Raw genomic sequence first — 22,206 nt, forward strand, 5'->3', positions numbered from 1 at the left:
AGGTGGCGGCAAAGTTCAGGGCCATCTGTAGTTCATGGGTTGACGGTACATCTAAAATCAGTTCCCTGGAAACTACTTTTAAACCCCACTGGATAAAAGCGAACTTTAAAACTTCCTAGTGTGACTTGAGAGACCAGGGTAACACCAGTAGTACACACCTGTTCAAAGGATTTAAGGCCTCCTTCTTTCCCAATTTTCTGCAAGTCTTCTAAAATGGCTTCCTTTACAATCTGAGAATATAAAGCAGGGCATTAGGTATGGCTGTTGAAAAAGAGCCCAAAGGAAAGGCTGAGCGCAAACCAATTCAAGTGCCTACAAAGCTCATCAGGATAAAAGCAGGATATAGGGGTATGGACAGGCACACGTGAAACCGACATGTGGCTCAAATTAAAAAATTAACGGGAAGAAAACACAAATCTCAGTGGTAATGGGTTTTCTCTGGATGGCATATTTTAATTCCCACTTTTCCAATTATTTTTTTCCACAATGCACGTTACTATAAAAAGAACGGGGCTTTTGGTGGTGGTGGTTTTTAAACTCCCCACCGTATCCTGCAGTCTAATTAAAAACCCACCAATCCACACTCAGCAAGAGTCTGTTCCTCCAGAAAGGAGGCTCTGGGAAGCCCGAGCTGGTGGGGCCTCCCCCTCCCACGACGGGCCCATGGCGGTGCATATGCTTTCCTAAGGGAGACTTACCTGGCTTTGGCACAGTTCCTCAAAAGAGCCCTTCACCCCAAGTTTGGCTGCAAATGAGGGAAGCACATCTGGGTCAGGAACCACCACTCCCACTAGGACTGACTGTGGAAAGAAAACGGTCATGTGAATGCACGCAGCACTGCCTCCAGGTGGGGAAAGAAAGGAGTTACATCTTCTTTAACACCTGATACTTCCCAAGCCCTCAAATTCAGTGCTACTGGCATCCTATTCTTCTCTCACGATTATTTCAAACCCACATAGAACTCAAATCCCATTTTCCCATTCAACATCTCTACAAAGATGTTCTACTCAAATCTGATTGTTCAAAAAGAAGTGGCACTCAACATTAAGCGTCAAGCTTCTCCGGCCTGTCCCTATGAACCCTCCCCAACTCCCAAGAAGCTGAATTAAGCTCAGCAGTATAAACAGCCTGTGCCAGAGGAAATCCTATTGTGGTGGAAATGAAGTGCACCGTGGGGCTCTTTTTTTTAACTGAATGGCTACCCTTTCACAGAATTGTTCTAACAATCCTACTGACGTGTTTTACAGAGACCATCATAGTTTCAAAACAAACTCTTTTTTCCCATTATATTGCCTTATTTGAGGTTTGGAGTGTGGCTTCATTTCTTTAGTTTTATAAGCTCAGATCTTCTCGTTCTAAACCCACCTACACAGATTTCCTGTAGTTACAGAAGTCGGCGTGTCTGCCTGAAGGTGGCTGTTGCTAAAACATTACCCGTAAGCTTTCCCCATGTACAAAAATCTGCAACACCGGGCTGCTCCTGATGTAGATATTTTCTATCTTCTCGGGAGCAATGTACTCTCCTTGGGCCAGCTTGAAGATGTTCTTTTTTCGGTCAATGATCTTCAGAGTCCCATTCTGTAAGAGACAGAGAAAGAAGAGCATGAGTGTCGCTGAGCCCCGCTGGGTGATGTCAGTGGGGAGAGGTGAAGCCCAGAATTGCTCCCCTCTTTCAACAAGACCTCTCCATCAACTTCTGAGCAATCTTTCATTTCTCTTTCTTGGCTTTAGGGGAAGGGGAGGGAGGCAGCTTTCATCCAAACCTGTCTATACCTCATGTCTCTGTGAAGACTCAATGGACAACTTTGGGAAAAGTCCCCTGGACCCACTTGGGATTATGTAAATGGTTGTCTCATCCAACGGAGACATTCTGCAGCTCCGTAGTTTAATTTCCAATTACTCCACTTCCAGAACTCTCAGGAATGGGGAAGGTGTTGTCTTTTATTAAGATTTTTGAATTAGATCTCCCCCTCCTCGGCACCCTTTTCTGTTTGTGTTTCCTTCCTGTTGGCTCTGGGAGCAGGCTCTGGAGCGCCACTGTGTCACTGCTAATGGAGCAAGTAGTCACTGCGCTTGTGAGGACAGAAGCAGGGCTGGGGAGGGCTCTGACCGGCCGCCAGAGGTCATTGGCAGCTTCATTTCTCTGGGCTAATTGGTCTGAGGAGCTTAGGTTTTTAGGGATTTGAACTGTCGGATTGGGACAAGGGGCAAATGCAAGCCACATGATCACACCCTAAGTAGGGCAGCAGATTGCACTAACCCTGGAACCATCAACAAGGCCGGCTCAAGAAATTAGCCATCAATTCACCCTAAAAGATGTTGCCTGGAAGTGATTAGTGAGGCTCAGCCCTTTCTAACTCCAGTGTGAAGACCCATCCATTGCCTACATGGTAGGCTGATAAAACCCTTGTTCCAGAGAAACAGATATGTTAGCAAAATACGACTAGACCCAAATCTACGAAATAACGTCACTGGGACCAGTGTTCTTGGAGGTCCTGTTGTAAAACATTCCTTGACTATCACTTACATCTTGAGAATATTTGAGCAAGAGGGGAGTTTTAAGATCTGGTTACATTCCCGCCTCCCCAGCGCGCAGTAGACAAAAACTTTTCAGAGGAGACTGCTTGAAAAACCTCCCGCAGGCGTTCTGCAGCTCCATGTTACCTTGCAGTCATTTTCCCTCTTCTTGGGAAAACAAACGGGGTTGACAGAGACTATTTACTGCTGATTGCCTGTCAGCAAGCTATGCTTTAAAAAGCAAATGTCCCAGTGTCTTCCACCAAGAGAGGCACAAGCTAGCCTCTGCATACACCGAGCTTCACAATCCTGTGTCCTTGTTCTGATATGTCTCTATTAAGTGGGAGAAACATATCCCTTTGAAACTCATAAAAGGCAAAGGTTATAGACCCATGGAGTTATCAAGCCACAATTCCTGCCTCAGGAAAAGTTAAAAAACAAAACAACAACAAAACAGAATACTACACTTCTTCTTTGGAAAAGGCACCTAATTTTTCTTTGTCTTTAAGCAGATCTATTCCATTGTCAGGGGACTTTCAGAAGTTCTGAAGAACTACCCACCGGGAGCCAGCGACCGATGTCTCCTGTGTGAAGCCAGCCATTCTTGTCCAAGGCCTCCTCCGTCTTCTCGGGGTCCTTCAGGTATCCTTTGAACACATTGACGCCCTTGATGCAGATCTGCACATAAGAAGGGACAGGTGGTGACAACAGCAGAGGCTGCTAACCCTGCCTGGCTCGGGTTCTTTACAGAACACCTACTCTCACCTTTCATTACTTGATGGTTCCCACTATAGTGTTAAGAACACCAGATTTTACTCTCCACTGTGGAGGATAGGAATGTTAGGCTCCGAGACTTTCAGGCCCTTGCTACAGATCTCAAAAGGAGTCAAACCCAAGCCTGCTTCCAACTGTGTGCTTTTCCAGATACAAATATCCCCACTGTGATGCCTGGAAGGGACTGCCACGCACAGCCTACCCACCTCTCCTTCGTTGTTCACTGAAAAGTAGTTCATGTCGGCCACATCTTCCAGCTTCACATGATTGCAACCCATGGGGACACCGACGTGGCCTAGAACACACCACACTGGGTCAACCAGGATACCACAAAACAGTGATGATTCCAGGCATATTTCAGAGATATTTATGGATTGACTCTAAAAGAATCAAACTGAAAAGTCATCTGGTACCCATGCTGGAGAGCCAAGATGGGAAGGCCTGGATCAAAACTTGGAAGTTTGGCATCTGCCACATTCATCCAGAACATTGAGGTTATCTAAACTCCTGAGTCCTAGTTCAGTTAGAATCCTTCTCCCAACCACCGCACCTCCTGCCTAGGAGACAAAGAACCTACCTGATGTCCAGTCCCCAGGTGATGTAATTGTACAGCCAGCAGTGCATTCTGTTTGACCATAAGCTTCAAACACCTGCACAGACCAAAGAAGGGCTTTGAGACTGACTCAAGATAAAGCAGGAGCTGGCCATGCCCTGTGGCAAGACAAGAGGAATGCAGGCTTTCTCAGGGCTGACGGCCACTTAGTGTCTTCGTACCTTGACTTATGCCTGAGCTGCTAAGTCTTTACAACTGTGGATTCACTCAAAAACCAAAAGGGTCCAGAAATAGACCAAGTACTGCAGGCAGTGGCATGTCATGAGCAGAGTTGGTGGAAAAGGAGAGCATGGCATTTCTGGGAGGCATGTGGCAATAGGACCCTTCTGACCTATTGGTTTTAGGAGCTGAGGGAAAGGAACATATTAAAAATGGTCAAGAACATATATCTGGAGAAAACTCTAATTCAAAAAGATACATGCACCCCCAATGTTGATATATATATATATATATATATATATATATATATATACACACACATACATATATACATACACACACAATAGCCAAAACATGGAAGCAACCTAAATGTCCATCAACAGATGACTGGATAAAGAAGCTGTGGTATATTTATACAATGGAATACTACTCAGCCATAAAAAAGAATGAATTAACACCATTTGCAGCAACATGGATGGACCTGGAAATTGTCATTCTAAGTGAAGTAAGCCAGGAAGAGAAAGAAAAATGCCATATGATATTGCTTATACGTGGAATCTAAAAAAAGAAAGAAGACACTAATGAACTTATCTACATAACAGAAACAGATTCACAGACATAGTAAACAATCTTATGGTTACAACAGGGAAAGGGGGTGGGAAGGAACAAATTGGGAGTTTGAGATTTGCAAATATTAACTAGTATATATAAAATAGCTAAACAACAAGTTTTTACTGTATAGCACTGGGAACTATATTCAATATCTTGTAGTAACCTATGGTGGAAAAGAATATGGAAACAAAACAAAACAACAGAATGGCCAAGAGGATGCTAGTTGGAAAGAATAGAGGGACTCTGGCCTCGACATCAATTCAGAATCCTTTCTGATGGTGGTTACACACACAGGGGACCCAGTGAGGACCACCATCTACCATCTATTTCATTCATGTTGTGCGTGTTGGCCCAATGAATGAACTAGTTAGCCATTTGGAGGAAAAAAAATATGAGACAATATCCAAGCTCAAGCCCCTTTATTAAATTCCAGATGGAGCAGAGACTTAATTGGAAAAAAGTAAAGCCATAAGGTTACCAGAAAAATCTGGGTAAAAACAGTTTTATGAACTATTTGAGGGTGAGGAGGCCTGTCTAAACAATTAAAACACACACACACATACACACACACACACACACACACACACACACACACACAGAGAGAGAGAGAAAAGATGAATCCGTTGACTGCATAAATATTTGAAACTTGTATATAGCAATACCCAGTGCAAAAAGATGAGACCAGGAAAAATATTTCTAACGTGAGAAAGACTGATTTTATTGCTATGCGAGGAATTCCGGGAGAACAAGGTGAAAGGGAACCAAACTGTCCTCTGCCCATTTTCCTATAAGGAAGCAATAGAGTGACGCATTGAAGAAGTACAAGTGCCAATAAGCAACAGAAGAGATGTTCAGTGCGGATAAAAGAAGCAGAGCTACAGTAAGACTTTTCATGTATCTGCTTGTCTAAGATGCAAATGACTGAAAAAAGCCTGTCCCTCACAGAAATGTGAGGATGTCAGGTCTGGTGCATTATTTGCAGGAATGTCTCAAAAAGATCTTTCTGAAGGGAAGTATGATAATCTACATTAACATGTTTTAAAAAACCCCATATACTTTGACCCAATAATCCCCACTTCCAAGGAGTTATCCTAAATTGATAATCGTGTAAGTATACACAAGTCTCCTTATCACTTCACTGATTATAACAGCAGAAAGAAAGAAAGAAAGAAAGAAAAGAAGGGAGGAAGGGAGGAAGAAAAGAAGGGAGGGAGGGAGGAAGAAAAGAAGGGAGGGAGGGAGGAAGAAAAGAAGGGAGGGAGGGAGGAAGAAAGAAAGAAAGAGAAGAAAAAGAAAAGGAAAGGAAAGGAAAGGAAAAGGAAAAGGGAAGGGAGGGAAGAAAAAAGAAAAGAAAAAAGAAAAGAAAAGAAAGGAAGAAAGGTAAACAGCTCAAGTGTCCCTCAAAAGGAGGCTAGTTATTTAGGTACACTCAGTAAACTACTATAAAACCATCAAAATGATGCAGAAGTTTATTCAGCAAGGAGCAGTGTAGATGGGGCACTGCTTTGCAAGTAGTTAGAACACTGACACCATTTGTGAAAAGATTTCTGTACAGAGACACATAGGTGACTGGAGATATTTTCTCATGACTGAGATTTCGGCTGACTTTCTCTTTCGCACTTGTCAGTTGCATTTTCATTTTCATTTAAATAGTGAGCTTTATTTGTGCAGAAGTGAAATAAGCTATCATCAGAAAAGGTGCTTGGCTTACCGGACATCCCATCGCTGCCCGGAGGAACGTCAAGACGGGAGAGGAGATGGGCGCGGCTCCGGTGACCAGAAAGCGAACCTTCCCGCCCAGGCTCTCCTGTTTGGTAGAAACAAAAGACCTGCTGAAACCTCTTCCTTTGGCTTTAATTTCCTGCACTGCAAAAACAAAAGCCTACCTACCCGGTATTGTCATGAGAATTAAACCTGTTAATTTACAAAGCACTTAGAATTTAGGGCCTGGCATTGTGGAAAAGAACTTAAAATCTTAGCTATTACTGTTAGCATCATCCATAGCTAGGACCAGACCTGCAATTTTCTTTTTCAATTTCTTCAAATTACCTATAATTTCAACAAACCATTTAAGAGAATGAGAGTGCTAGAACCTAAGTAAAATCCATTTTCCGCTTTTTGACCAATTCCCTTCAGTGACAAAGTTGTCCAAGGGAGATCTCAAAAGGTGAATGAACACAGAAAATGTGAAAGGCTATCAGTTAAAGAGAAGCTTGACCATCAAAGGAAAAGCAAAGTAGGCTGAGTCAGTGGGCAGTGCAGACACTCACCCGGCTCTGTCCAGGATCCACCCAACGTACCTGGATCTTTGAAAAGATGAGCTTGTCCCAGAAGCTGTCGCGTCTGATGATACCCCTTTTCACTTCACTGAGTTTACAGGAAATGGCCAAGTTCAACAAGAACTTCTTCAAGGGTGTCCTGGCTTCATTTTGCACCTGCAGGGAGATAGCTCCTCTTAGCTGGAAACCTATTGTAGATAGGATGGTGCCTCCTAGCTTCGTAAGGAAGTGGCTCTCATTCATGACTGATTTGCTGAATAATCGCGAGCCCACACTTAGAAAGCAGTCAACTTAATACATACACGCAGAGCTCCAGCTCCTCCAGATTCCTTGTCCTTAGCAAACATCTTTGACAACTGAGAGAAGCATGTCCTCAAAAAATAGTCAGCATTGGGAGAGGGAAGGGAAAGAGCTCAGTGGCAGAGCGCAGGCCTAGCATGCACGAGGTCCTGGGTTCAGTCTCCAGGACCTCCGTTAAAAAAAAAAAAAAAGGTAGCATCTATCTACAGAGTCACATAGGGGTACTGATTGAACGGCTCATTGAATACCATGTATCATGTGTGTGTGTGCATGTCCTATCTAATATTACAAAGAAAACATCTCCTTGACTATTTTTGAAGATCGCTAGGGCACCCATTTATTGTTTTCAAGATTGATAAATAAAGGCGAAAAAATCAAGTATCTGTCATGCCTTTATGGAAGAATCTCAGCTAATGCAGGCAAGAAAAATGACTGAATTAGAAAAACCACCAACCCCAAGGAAAAGAGTGATCTCTTTAGTAACAGCTACAACCATTCCATGGCAGTGGGATTCTGGCCTGACCCCTTAATAGATGTGACTCTGGCCAAGTTATTTAACCTCCAAGGTTCAGTCTCCTCATCTGCCAGTTATAGATAATCAGCGTAGGCATGACTTCCTGTGCTTTTACAGGGAATAAATGACGGAATGCACATGACATGTTTACTGTTGGGCCTGGCCCCTCAGCAAGAAGCACACTAACCAGTAGGTGTAATGAGATCAGAGTAACAACTTCCCAGCAAGTCAGCTGAATTTTGAGGGGGTCCCCAGGTCTCTGAACTGAGCCCTTTCTCCAGATCAGTTCTAGGTAATCTCATCCAGGGGAAAGAGGGGTTCATTGGTTATGGTTTTCACGGCTGCAATTGTGTATACGGCTGTAACCAGATGCTCGTAGCGGGTTGGGGGTGGAAACAGAGCACGTTTTTTAGCAACAGAGTCCCTGAGAGCCTCAGTCAGGCCTAAGCCACAGGCAATTCCTTCATCTCGGGGCCGGCCCAGCAGAAGCAAGGCTAGTACCTTGTCGTAGACCCTGTTAAGGAGTCGCGGCACCGCGGGAAACAACGTGGGCCTCAGAGTCTTCATGTCATCAGGCAGCAACCTAATATCTCCTTGGAAGAATCCAACTTTGGCTCCAGAAGAGAACACAACAGCCTACAAGCAAAACCAAAGAACAGTGCTCAGAGCCCAAGGACCACTTCAGGTGGGGTCTGTTTTGGACAGAACTGAGGAACTAATTCAACATCCATGGGCACTTTTCTATGTACAGAGCCCCCTACCCCTAACATTTCAGGTGCCCAGAACTCTGAGACCCTACCCAATAGACGGGGTGGAAACTCACTTCTGCCGAGGTATCGGGACAGGTAAGACAGACTGTAAGGCTGCAGGTGCACCTTTACTCCACCCACAGCTCTGGGTGAGTGACCAAGGCATCATCCTTTGTAAGAGACCATTTGTTACATAGCACTTAGAAAAAACACTGCCAATTAAACTAGAACACACCTACAAGTAAGACCATCTCAATTTCAGAAATGGTAAAATGTGAAAAAATAGACTCTTACATAGAAGCACTATTTACAATAGCCAAGACATGGAAACAACCTAAATGTCCATCGACAGATGACCGGATAAAGAAGTTGTGGTATATTTATACAACAGAATACTACTCAGCCATAAATAAGAATTTAAAAATGCCATTTGTAGCAACATGAATGGACCTGGAGATTGTCATTCTAAGTGAAGTAAGCCAAAAAAAGAAAGAAAAATACCACATGATATCACTTATATGTGCAATCTTAAAAACGGACACAAATGAACTTATTTACAAAATAGAAACAGACTCACAGACCTAGGAAAAAAACTTATGGTTACCAGAAGGGAAAGAGGGTAGGGAGGGATAAAGTGGGAGTTTGGGATTTGCAGATATTAACTACTATGTATAAAATAGATAAACAACAAGTTTCTTCTGCATAGCACAGGAAACTATATTTAGTATCTTGTAGTAACCTATAATGAAAAAGAATATGAAAAGGAATATATGTATGTATATGTATGACTGACACATTGTGCTGTGTACCAGAAACTGACACAACATTGTAAACTGACTGTATTTCAATTTAAAAAATAGACTTCTTAGATTTGATATTTTATTAATCAGATATCAACACGTTAGCCCAAGGAACTGAATCTTCCATTTTGGCACTTCATGCAACAACAGACAGGCTGGTTGAAAAGCATGCAAGTGGGGAGCAGAGAAAGGGTTTTTCCATCCACACTTTTACCCATGCTTTTACCTTCTGTTCTCAAATCAGCCTCATAATAGCCTGAAAAGCCTGCTGCCCACTCACAGAAGGCCAGCTCTCTCCCCGGGAGCAAACAATCCCGGGGAGCTCCACCTTCCACACTCCACACACCTCACCCAGATCAAATGCTCCTTCTCTGCCCCTCTGTGGGGAACTTCCTCTTCTCCAACCCTAGAGCTTTTCAAAAAATTCTAACCTAAACCAAAGGAAAAAGAAGAAACAGTGCCTAAAATCCCAGCTCAGAATTAAGGGTAGATCGTAAGCTCCGGGCTAGGACCTCCCTGGACTCACAGGCACCCTGTGTGGAGGCAGGAGCAAGTGCTCACCCCTATCGGACACACAGACCCCACACAGGAAGGCCCTGCGGCAGCTCAGGGGTGATGCCAGGATGAGGACTCAGCTGGACCAGCTCCCTGCCCATGCCCTTCACGTGAGAGAAAGGACTGTAAATCCTGTAAAGCTGCCTTTTGCAGTGAACATGGGATGGGCAAGTCAGGACCCTCTTTTCACATACCTGCTGGGAATAAAGAATCCTTACCTGTACAACCCTCTCAAACATATGAGCCAAGGGGAGGTAGGATATGGCCACATCCTCAGGGGTGGGCTTGAAAGAATACTAGAGATCAGGGAATGGGAGGAAGACAACATTCGATTAATGCCAACTTTCTTTTCCAAAGAAGATTTAAGCACTACTTCTTTCTAGGACCGCCACATACAGTTGCACAAGTGTGCACTGCGCAAATCTAAGAGATGCCCTAACTGCACTGGGTGGAGAGACCGGCAGTGATTCTTAAGAGTAAAACTTGGAAATGCACAGTCCTCCAGACAAAGATGCACCAGTCTTTGTCAACCCTCAGGCTTTAAACCTGTCATTTTCCCTCTCTGCCTCCTCTAACCTGAAGATCAAAATCTTATGACGGATTCACATTTTAACGAGGGTGTCTTTTTCAGTTGATCACTGACCTCCATAAATCTGAGAAAAGCAGCAACATTTGAAACAACATTTTCATGGGTTATCATGGCTCCTTTGGGGTCACCTGTAGGAAACAAAAGGTGGAAAGATCCGTTATATAGTTAACAGGTTGTCTTTGTCATTGAAGTGAGAGGCTACATTCAACTGGTTCTGTTCCAGGGAACCAAGAGCTTCTCCTGTCGTTTTTGTCTTTTTATGAATGATGTATGACTCTGCTTATGAATGATTCATGCCCCCAGAGATTCTACTGCTGAGAGCATCATCAGCCCTCTACTACCACCCAGTGCACAGCCACAATCTCAGATAGCAACACAGTGCAAAAGAAAGATCTAAGTAACCCACCTTGTGCTTTTTTTTTCTATGTCTAAGACTTCAGACCTAAAAATATGACCTAGCTATCACCTTATAAACTGGGCACAGTGGAATGGAAATAACTACAGGTCATCCAGGGTCACATTACAATTTATTAAGAGATCTAATAGATAGGGAGCGGGGCGGGGCAGGGTGGGGCAGGGCACCCAGCGTCTGTGGAGAGTATCACTGGGTTACCTTGACTGGGTGAAACCGTTCCAGTGGTGTCAAAGTGAGAGAATGGTGGGTTGGGGGAAAAAAGTTGACTTGGTGATGCCATCTTTAAGACCCCCGAAATCCATAGCATGTAAACACCTCCCAGTGTGTTCAGTGAAGTTCATTTGCTTGTGGTTAGGTCTCTCTGTGCGGGCAACCATACTCAAAAGTCTTGGGTTGTAAGTCCCCGAGGACAGGGCTCATGGTAAGGTCTATTTACCAGCCCACCAGGAAGGGGTCAGTGATTCAAGCCACGTTTTTGGCTGACCAGGGGCCCCTGGGACAGCTTCCTGGGCACTGACCTGTGGTCCCACTGGTGAAGCAGATGATGCTCAGGTCCTCTGGGGCAGGAGGCTGGAGACAGAAGCACAAGGGCTTAGTCTACCGTGAGCTTTGAAAGTTGAATATGGCAAGACTCAAATTTGAGCAGAAGAAAACTTACCACCGGTTTTCTGAAGTTCTCTTTGCCTAGATTCTACATGAACAGAAAACCATGAAAGAAAGGCATTAGTTGAGATGGACAGACTTGGGACAAATGCAGCCCTCCTTTCCCCTTTCCATGAGAACACTTCTGTAGGAATACAACCCCATTTCCAACCTGGATCAGGCCCAGAAGCCAACATTCAGGCACCATGGAAACCTCAGTGAAGAGCATAAATTTTCCTTAGAATACCAACTCAAGAGGGCAGGTCCCCAATGTCCAAACTTCCCACCAGACTCCCAGGGTTCAGTCATTTGGGGCCATTGCTAAATCTTTTTGAATATTATGAATCTTTGACATTTCAAGACTTACTACCTACCAGTCACTGTCCTGAGGACTATAGATGCTCTCTCGTTTAACTCTTTACAAGTCCTCTGTGAAGTAGGGACAGTTTTACCCTCATTTTACAAAGAGGGAAAGGGAGATGTAATTTGCCCAAGGCCATCTCACTAAGGGATGTGGAGCTGGAACATGAACCTAGAAAGCCTGGCTCCAGGACCACATCCTTGACCACCACTGACCTCTGTATTTATAAATTCTCAACTTGGATGCTGGCCATCGGTCTTTCTCACCCACTAACATGGTTTCTGAGTTGTCTGGGGGAAATTATTCTCAAAGCATCACAGCATGAGTCCAATTTACTCCTCTAGGGCCACCTCTGGAGAACAGCAGTCTGCTCCCTTGTGTAGAAGTCCTGCAAGTTGCCTGTGGCGTCACACCAGACCTTGAACTCTAAGCTGAGTTTCAGATCCTTACCTCGGCATCAAACAGGGATAAGATCTCAACTCCACACTTCTCCCCTCTCTGCTTCAGGTCGTCCTCAAAGGGATCCATGAGGATGATCAGTTTCAGGCCTGGGGTGAGGCCCTTCTCCACGTTCTCAATCAGAACTGATGCCTTCTGGGGCGTATCACAGATCACCGTGGCGATATCAGCTGAAAACAGAAGCAGAGCAGAGGTCACCCTCCTGCTCTGCCATGTACCTGAAGGTCTTGCAAGGAGGAAGAGGTTTTTGAAAGTTTCAAAGCTACTGGGTCCCTAAAGAAGATTATGTCTGCAAATCAGATTTAAAATGTATAAAATCTGAGACATTCCATTGATAATAAATAAGCTTAATTGAAACAGAAATACATAGTTTTCTTGCAAGCTGCCAACAGTTTATAGTTTCTAGCAGAGCCACAAAATTCCTCCTGCTTAGAAATACAGACAACGTGTATAAATCACTTAGATGTGGTCCTGTCAATGTGTTTTATTTTGGGGCGGGGTGAGTGGGGATAAGAAGGGAAAGGAGGGGCAAGGGGGATTTTAGCAGATAAGCATTTTATGATTTTTAGGATTTTTAACGTAAGCATTTGCTTTGATACTTAGTTACATAAACAGAAAACTTCTGATTATGTCTATAGTTCAAATGGGTCTACTCACTGAAGCTATCAGTTCTGTGACAGAAAGTAACATCTGGTATGTGTGTTACTTGCCCATCGAGCCTGAACTGTTTTCTCTTACAATGGTAATTTTCCCTACAGACTCGCAATGGACTTTGGTACCTGCTGGTTAACTGTATTGACTTAGAGTTGTAAGAACAGGAAATTAAGCCAGCAGTTTCCCAGTGACATAGTCAATTAAGTGATTTATTCACTAACTCTATGGCCTTTCATCCAATATGGCCAGTGAAAATAGTCTTATCTTTAAACTGTATTGTCATGCTACACCACCTTGAAGCATTTCATTGAAACCTCAATCTGAGTCTCTCCCTGCCTCGTGGGTTTTTTGTAACTTCCCTCTACATTATATCCTAGGTACCACGGGACAAGAAAGACTTGAGCGTTTTTCTGGTGACAGCATTCTAAGTCTGCTAACAAAAGCAGATCTTGAGGAATTACTCAGCATCGAGCAAGAATCAAGTTAAAATGTAAGAGCAAAGTTTTACCCTTGTTGACAATGTGTATGACGGCTTCTGCTCCCAAGGTGTCATACAAGGGGACAACCACCATGGAGTACGTGTAACAAGCGAACTCGGAGATGACCCACTGTATGGAGAGAAGTTCAAGTAAGGACTAGAGCAAACTCTGAAGAGGAAAAGTATTAATCCCATCATTTAGTCAACAAAGGCTTATTTTGTGCTGTGTGTTTAAAAAAAAAAATCACTGTAGTGCCCAAGGGACTGCCACTGCTGATACTATAAAATATAATTAAATAAAGGAGATAAGATAGGCAGAGACAACTATAAAACAGAGGCAGAGGGTGATGAGTGGTATCAGTAAGAGTTATGGAGAACGGCAGGGAGGCTGAAGGAGGCAGGGTCACTTTCGGGGTGGGGGGTAAGGCTCTCTGGGACCACTTTGGGAAAAGTGATGGAAATTGGGCAGGGCTTTGAAGGACTGGTAGGATTTCGTTATGGAGATGGAGACAGAGAAGGCATTCAAGGAAGAAGTGAATGAACAAGGTAGGACTGCATGACATCACTATGTCCACATCAGCAAGCATGAAGAGTGACAGGAAAAGAACTGGAAAGGTGGGTCAGGATCTGCTACCGGTGGATCTTAAATGTCAGTCTAGGGGTTTTGAACTGCATTCTCCCCTCCCCCCACAATTCATGTTGAAGCCCTACCCCAATGTGATTGTTTTTGTAGACAGTGCCTTTAAGGCGACATTAAGGTTAATTACCATAAGGGTGTTTGACTAATTGTAAGTCAGAAGGGCAGGGCCCTGATATAAGTGTTGTCCCTATAAGAAGAGGAAGAGACTCTGGGGATGACAGACAAAAGGTCTTGTGAGGACACAGCAAGAAGGTGGCTGTCTGCAAGCCAAGAAGAGAGGCCTCAGGAGAAACCAAACCTGTTGACACCTTGGCCTTGAACTTCCAGCCTCCAAAATTGTGAGAAAACACTTTTGTTTAAGCCACCAGTCTGTGGTATTAATAATACACTAGGTTTGGTGTTGAGTTCCTGAACTAGAGTCAAGGAAATCTCTTCTTACTGAGGGTGGGTGTAACAAAGAGGGAGTACGCAGATTCACCGAAAAGTGCAGCCAGTGCCCCCTCAGATTTTCAGTGAAGCAACTGGCTCGAGTGAACATATGTCACTCCACTATCCTGAAGCGTACAAAGACATTCTCTGAGGATTCTGGGCCTAATGACTTAACTTGAACTTGGAGATGATAAACTTAATTCCAAGAACCTTAGTGTCTAAAATCTGCTTTCAATTCACTGGGGAAGATGGCTATGGCTGGTCTCAGGAGCAACGGAGGCCTTGGTTACTAGTTCAGGTACAACATGCAAGTTTCAATTCTTTTTTTTTTTTTAAGTTAAAAAGAGTTACATTGCCTTCCTTTTTTTCTCTGCTTTCATTGAAGTATAGTCAGTTTACAATGTTGTGAAACTTAAATAACTGTGCCTTTATTTTTTGTGGGGGAGTAGTTAGGTTTATTTATTTTTTTAATGGAGGTACTGGGGATTAAACCCAGGACCTCTCGCATGCTAAGCACACACTCTACCACTGAGCTATACGGCTCCCCCCAATAAGTTTTAACTCTAATACAAATATATCCCTTTCCACATCATCCTCAAGGTCTCACTCACCAGTCCCTCATAGGTTCCTTACTTTCCTCATACGATAGGCCGGCTTAAATGACACACAACGGGAGACACGTAAGAGAAGTCCAGTCACCTAGCACGTAGCACTAGACATTCAACCAGGCATTAAAGAGGTCCTGAGCCGTAACTCTCTCAAGGAGCAATATTTAAAGACTCTAAGGTCTTTAAATAGCTTTGATAAGTCATCAGCAAGCACCAGAGAGCTGGATTTGGGGTAGGGCATCAGATCTTTAGACTTAGCCCTGGCTCATTTCCTTGAGTTAATTTCAGTATGGTTACCTCTGGCCTATTCTGAGCAAAGATGCCAATAAACTGGTCTGGAGATGGCTTGTATCCTTTATGCAAGAGACAGGAGCCCAGGTACTCTGCTCGATCAGACACCTACACAAGAGAGAGGAAGAGAGAGAAAAAAAGAAGCAGTCAAGACCCCCAAACAGACCCAATTAGCTCAGGATACCACGTTAACAAAAGACTCTCTCCAAAATCACGGGTCTGACTTACCTGTTTGTAGGACAGCCATCTGTAGGGCTGGTTTGGTTTTCTATATCCCAAGCAAGGCCCATTGTCTAGAAACATAACATTAAAAGAAAATCAGCTCCAGTCACAATGTTTTTGGACTAGAGAAGGTAAGAGACGGTTGACAAGACACAAAGGATAAATCCAGTGAGAATGTGAGCTTCTCTCATGTGCCAAGGAAATTCAAAGACAGTAAGTACTCAGTTCTCAAAGGCAGAGCCTTGTAAACTGCACTTGAAACATTTAGGAAATTCTACAAAACAGGGGTGGTTCCATGGTGGAATGTGTCACCTCCACGGTAACAAGCCTTTGGAGAAACGCACACATGTGGACTAGCCCACATGATATGAACAAGCAAAAGTCCACAGTGAACACAAACAGCCTGTACTGGATAATCTTGGATCAAACTTCCCTACAATAAAAGACACATACGCTCAGAAAAATTTAAGAAAAAAATCAAAACACAAGTCATCAATAATCTCATCACATAAATACCATTATTAGCACTGATATTTCTTTTCACACTCCTTTTGCATAGCTTTGCAGGATTATGTTCATTTCACAGATATATTTTGGTCTCCAGCTTCCATCCCCTGTTTGATATAAACACTCCCTTGTTATTATTTCTTCTCTGCGGAGATTTTAATGGCCTCCTTATAGCCAATCAATGAAGGGCTTGACTGTAGCTGAATTTATCTCATCGTTGGCATTTAAGATTGCTTCCAAGATTGACATCTTAAATAATGCTATGACACATACTTTCAGGTTGACCATTTCAAACTTAGAACATTTCCTTAGAATAGAATATTTATTTCATCTAGAATGAAATGACTGGGTTGGGGAGGGCGGCAGGGGCTGGTTGGTCAGAACAGGTCAGGTTTTTGATACCTAGCGCCACACTGCTTGGTGGGGCAGTTGTGACAAATTGGCTTTTCTCCCAGTAGCAATCTATCAGGTCCTAGGCACTAAAGCAGTCCCTTTTTAAACATGTCTTCTGTTTTAAAAGCTACTGCTTTAGTCTATCAGCTATTAAAGTGGGACCTTTCCCCTTGTGTGTTCAGTTTTATTTACTCCCGTGAATCATCCGGTAACGTACTTTGCCCGTTCCTATGAAAGTGTCTTCTGAGACACTGAGACTCAAAGACCTACAAGAACACACACACACGAGCACACAGCACAGGTGCACACGGGTACACACACGTACATTTGCCTTCAATACTTTCACAGTGGTGTCTTACAGTTGACCGTAGAATTAAACTTCTGAACATCTAAGCTACTCAGCCTTATTTAGAATCAAAATGAGTCTGGGAATATCCACGTGCCAGAGTGAGAAGTAATCTCACCCACAGAAGCCACGGAAGTTATGGTATTAAGATAAGAAACAACCTTAACTGACTGCGAAGCCCCCACATCAAAGCCAGAATGAGGCTGCTGAGCTATAAATAGAAAAGCCAAAGGGAAGGAAATTTTACACAGAGGATCTAGCCAAATTGCCGAGAGGAATTCAGGTCTGGCCGAAAGGAAGCATTCCATGAGAGGGTTACTAGGAATCCAGAGGCAAATAAGTGAACTTCCAGACTAAGTGACAGAGGAAAAAGGAAAGAAAGCAGGAAAGAGCTAGCCATTCTGATTAAAGGGATGTTTTTCAAAAAAAAAAAAAAAAAAGAATGAGGAGGCTGTCCACAGGAAACGTTAGTACTTTTTCTTTCTGCTGAAATAGCTCCATGAAAGCTCAAGAAGTCAAGTCTCAGGCTGAGACGTTCCCTGAAGCCAGGCAAGCTCTGTGGTCAGTGACCCCAGCCACTGCTCCAGCCCAGAGCGCATGCTGCTGGTGCTCTACCAATGGGATTGTTCGCAGTGACATTAATCACCGATGATGGTGACCATTTATGGAAGGCTTACTCTGTGCTAGGCACATTGACAGTAGTTACTGGGAAGACCCAATGAGTTAGCATCATGGTACTGAGAATCATGAAAGGCTGTGATGACCCCAGATTTAGTAAATGGCAGAGCTGATGAAGGTGGCAAAAACCCTATACCACATGCCCTTATCACTTCCCTGTTGATGTACATACTAGCAGAGGACCATGGCCAAGGAAGAGTCAAATAACTGGCCCAAAGGTGAACCACTGGAGTCTCATTAAACTCTGTGCCCTAATCAGCTTCCGTCTGATTAGCTGAAGTCCTGACCAGGCAACAGGCTAGCCTTTGATAAACTTACTCAACTTAGATCTCCTTCTGTATTAAGACGTGGCCGCCCACAAAGCGCCCACCCATGAACAACTGCTTGCAAAACTGGGGCCGTAAGCTGGGCTGAAACTCTGGCATGCAGAACCCCCGGAAAGCTTTGCTAAAACTCCATGTTCTGAGGTCAAACTATCCAGAATTCTGACTCAGTGAAACAAGGATCTATGATTAAACATTATCCACAGGTGATTCTCAACATAGACCATTTAGTGGGTAGGGGTTCAAGCTATAGTTTAGGGCTGAGGTAGTCAATCCTAGTTGTAAACAGAGGGGTCATTCTTCTACGGAAATAGCCAGGCTGGATTTCTCATGCCTACTTACCCGAGAAGCCATTTTACTTTTATCTGTGCAGTTTTAGTTTAGTACTGAAAAGCCAATTTCTAAATGAAGTAGTGTCCTGTGTACTGCATATCACATGCTAAATGACTTGTTTCTAGTTATAATAACAACACACACTGAAAGAAGAAAAGTTCAAAAAGTGGGAAATCCCAAATAAAAATCTAGCACCTTAGCTGTGTACTACCTTAAGTTGCCAAATAAGTAAGGAAACTAATGATTGGTTTGGTTGTGGTTTGTTATTTGCCTGGAAGTCTAAGTAAGTGCTGACCTGGAACCAGAAATCCTGAGCGCGGTCCTCCCTGGAAACTTCAGACAGCTTTCTTTAAAACAAACCTTTTGTTGCCTGGGGAGCAACTACTTTTATAAAACACTTAAGAGCTGACCTCAAACAGAACAATCCACTCGGACAGACGGACTTAGATTTCAGTGTCAGCTTCGACATTTTCTAGTTCTGTTACCTTCTGGAATGTTCCTGAACCTGTCTCTGTTTCCTCACTTTTAAAAATGGGGGTGATAACAACTAATCCCTAAGGGGTAGGGAAGATTAAGTAGACGATATATGTGTGGTATGATAGCCTGGTTAGTGCTCGACAGGAGCTGGCGATTAAACATTGCCATGGTCGCAGTTAAAAGGCAGAAGGGGAGGGAGGGACAAGAAGTCACATAGGTAAACCTCTGCCTGGACAGGGTGTCACCCAAAAGATAAAAGTTATGGGGGGAGGGGTATAGCTCAGTGGTAGAGTGTGTGCTTAGCATGCATGAGGTCCTGGGTTCAATCCCCAGTACCTCCATCACAAAAAAATAGTTATAGGAGAGCTAAGTCCATCGATTTTAAAACAAAAATAGTGTACCTAACATTGTGTTCAGTGCTACAAGATAAAAGTACCGAGGCTTGCTATGTTCCAGGTGAGCATACCGAAGGTCATGTGGTGAAGTTTCTAAGAAAGACTGAAAGATAATTGCCATCTATGATGCTAAGAGCAGTGGCAGGGCTAGTAGTGTGGGGCTGGGGGCAAGGGCAAGTGAGAAGCCAGGAGGCCCAAATGCTAATTCTGGCTCAGATTCTGTAAGGCAGGAAACTGCGTTTATGTAAAGCATGCTCCTAAACAAATACAATGTATTAATGAATTAATCACAGTATTTTCCTACTGTTGACTCTTTAACAACAGCTTGGCCGAGAAGTTCTCCTTGTGTTAAGTGTGAGGAAAGATTCAGGGAGGCAAAGTGGTTTGTACAAAGTCACACAGCTGGAAAGAGAAGGACTGCGCTTCAAAGGCACGTCTACCCAGATTCCAGCACTCATCCTGATACTGGGCTCTCGTCCCCTCTGCTCTGTCTGTTGTGATTCTTCTCCGACCACCACATTCACACAGCTGGGGTTTTAGAAGTGAGACAGGGAAGGGGAGGTATGGAACAAGACCCCACCCTGGGCTTACAGGCAAGCTCAGACTGCCAGGCTTACCAGACACAGCAAGTCCTCTCTGGAAAAGTTCATACATTGTCTTGGCATCCGAGTAGTAGTAACGTATTAGGTCGTTGTTTTTCTGGCAAGGACCTCTCCGTGCTCCTCCCTATGACACAAGATCAAGTTTAGGCAAGCCTGAGTCTTCCCCCACCCTTTCTAAATCCTTATGGATTGAATTGCAGCGACCAGAAATGGTGATGACCATTGAGGTCACAGGGATGACCTCTTTAGTATTCAATCAGTTCTTTAAAATCTCAAATTTGTAGAATCTTCACATCAGAGAAACCCAGAGATTACCAGTTACATTTCTGGCAATCTCCTCCCAATTCCCTAGCTTCCCCCACAACCCCATACACATACAGAGGAGAGATAATATTATAACTAAATCCTTTTTTAAAAATCACATCAATTTTCAACATCTATCACATGCATACTATGTTCCAGGCACTGTGCAAAACTCTAGATGCCAAGTGAGTTAAGACAAAATCCCTATCCATGAGCACCTTGTAGATGAGAGATTTTGGAGCTGGGGTGGGGAAAGAAGGGAAAAACATGCAAATATAATACAGTGACAAAATGCTGCAATAAAAAAAAGTGTTTGGGGAGCTGAACGGAGCAATCAATTCTGTATCAAGTAGAAAGGCCATAGGGAAGAAATAATATCTCAATAGAGACTTTGAAGACAAGTAAGCACTTATCAAAAAAGGAAGCAGTCTGGTAGAGAGGAGGGAAAAGAAAACAATTCACAGCGAAGGGACAGCCTGAATTAAGGCACAGAGAAAGCAACAAGGATTTACTGTCCAGCACAGAGAATTATACCCAATATCTTATAATAGCCCAGAATGGACTACATAAAAGAAGTGGATCACTATGCTGTACACCAGAAACTAATGCAGTACTGTAAATCAACTGCACTTCATTTAAAAAAAAATACAAGGCACAGAAGCAAGAAAACACATTGCAGAGTCTGGTGGGCAGTTTAAGAACAGGGTATCTGAGAAAGAGGGAGTCGCCGAGGATACGTCTAGAAATGTCAGCTGGAACTACAGGACCAGGCTCTGACGCAGATCCTGGGGCAACCAGAGGAGCTGCAGGCACGGTCCCACCCTCATGAGAGTTAGTTTAGAGGGAAGAGGCATCAATTAAACAAGCATTCAAAAATGTACATTACTACTGAGATAAGGGCTATAAAAGTACAAGGTCACACACGAGGCTGTAACAAGAGATGTGATCTCATCTACAGCATCAGACAGGATTTCCATGAGCTGTTGCATTACAAGTCAAGGTGTCAAAAATAAAATTCTTTTTTGTAGGAAAGGAAGACGGGGTCTTGCTGCCTGTTTACACAGACCAAGGAAGCAGGAAGAATGAAAGATGATTTGACTCAACTTTAGGCAACTGGGTAAGGAGAGAGGCATTTACCTGAGATAGAGCAGGAGGGGAAACATGGAAGGGTGTGTGTGTGTGTGCATGCGTGTAAGGGAGAAGATGCACAATGAAGAGGTGTGTTGAGCCTGAGGTACTTGAGTGTCGCTGAGATGAACCGGAACTCGGGGAGAGGTGAGGACTAGAAAGTCAGATTTGGGACTCAGCGCCTTTTAGGTGCACTTTCACGTCATGGGAGAGGGGGCGCCTTCTCAGCTGTGGGACTATGAAAGCAGGGATTGGCAGACCATAATCTGGGGCCATATATGGCTTGTCACTTACTTTCATTTAAAAAAAAAGCTGTAAGGGAACACAGCCATATGCATTCATTTACATAGTTTCTGGTGCTTTCCCACTGTGACAGCAGAGTGGAGTAGTTGCAACAGAACCCACGTGGTCTGCAAAGCTTAAACTCTTCACTGTCTGGCCTTTACAGAACATGTCTGTCAATCCGTACGTTAGAGGAATCAAGAGATGGTGAGATTGAAACCGTAGGATGAGGAGAGGAAAGGACCTAAGTGACGAAGACAGACTGTCTTGGAATTAGGAAGAAATCTCATTGATGGATATTAAAGGCAAAAGGAGAAGTTTCAAGGAAGATGGTGTGTCAAATCCATTGAGAGGAAGGCTGAAGGGGAAATCCTTAAATTTAGAAGTGAGATTATGAGTGACTCAGAGAAGTTCAGGGAGACGGTAGGCGTAAAGGTCAGACCTCAGCGGGTCGGAAGTCAGAAGGGGAAATCAACAAGCAGACCACTCTGAAAGACTGGGTGTGAAAGGGACGACTGAAGGAGAGGTGGCCTGAAGCAGCAGGGTCCACAGGACGTGAAGATGCTGATGAACATCTTCCAGATAAAAGGGAAGGTGGTGGAGGGTGGAGGTAACTTGGAGTGAGATTCCAGAGCAGAGGAACGAAATTTGTAAAAAGATCAGAGCGGGGTTAGCTTTACAAAGGAACAGTAACTTTTTTTTTTCTCTGAGAAGGACTGAAGATGCAAAATGATGGGAGAACATTCTTGGAGCTTTCCCTTGGCTCAGGGATATAGGGA

The 22,206-nt window shown here is 43.7% G+C and overlaps 1 protein-coding gene across 2 annotated transcripts in view; it reads right to left on the bottom strand.

Annotated features, from left to right (window-relative positions):
* Positions 1-22,206, bottom strand: part of ACSL5 (acyl-CoA synthetase long chain family member 5) — a 41,432-nt gene that overhangs the window by 1,695 nt on the left and 17,531 nt on the right. For both annotated transcript variants that reach the window (XM_006183509.3, XM_006183510.3), the window contains exons 3-20: positions 19,730-19,838; positions 15,667-15,731; positions 15,445-15,546; positions 13,501-13,600; positions 12,330-12,508; positions 11,535-11,567; positions 11,395-11,446; positions 10,516-10,589; positions 10,091-10,168; positions 8,270-8,404; positions 6,976-7,110; positions 6,387-6,482; positions 3,869-3,941; positions 3,498-3,586; positions 3,079-3,195; positions 1,435-1,578; positions 699-800; positions 159-230 (exon numbers count right to left, since the gene is read on the bottom strand). In XM_006183509.3, coding sequence (XP_006183571.2) covers positions 159-230; positions 699-800; positions 1,435-1,578; positions 3,079-3,195; positions 3,498-3,586; positions 3,869-3,941; positions 6,387-6,482; positions 6,976-7,110; positions 8,270-8,404; positions 10,091-10,168; positions 10,516-10,589; positions 11,395-11,446; positions 11,535-11,567; positions 12,330-12,508; positions 13,501-13,600; positions 15,445-15,546; positions 15,667-15,731; positions 19,730-19,838 — 1,755 coding nt within the window. The remainder of the gene's footprint in view (positions 1-158; positions 231-698; positions 801-1,434; positions 1,579-3,078; positions 3,196-3,497; positions 3,587-3,868; positions 3,942-6,386; positions 6,483-6,975; positions 7,111-8,269; positions 8,405-10,090; positions 10,169-10,515; positions 10,590-11,394; positions 11,447-11,534; positions 11,568-12,329; positions 12,509-13,500; positions 13,601-15,444; positions 15,547-15,666; positions 15,732-19,729; positions 19,839-22,206) is intronic.

The sequence above is a fragment of the Camelus ferus genome, chromosome 11, assembly GCF_009834535.1.
Source record: "Camelus ferus isolate YT-003-E chromosome 11, BCGSAC_Cfer_1.0, whole genome shotgun sequence".
NCBI lineage: Eukaryota > Metazoa > Chordata > Mammalia > Artiodactyla > Camelidae > Camelus > Camelus ferus.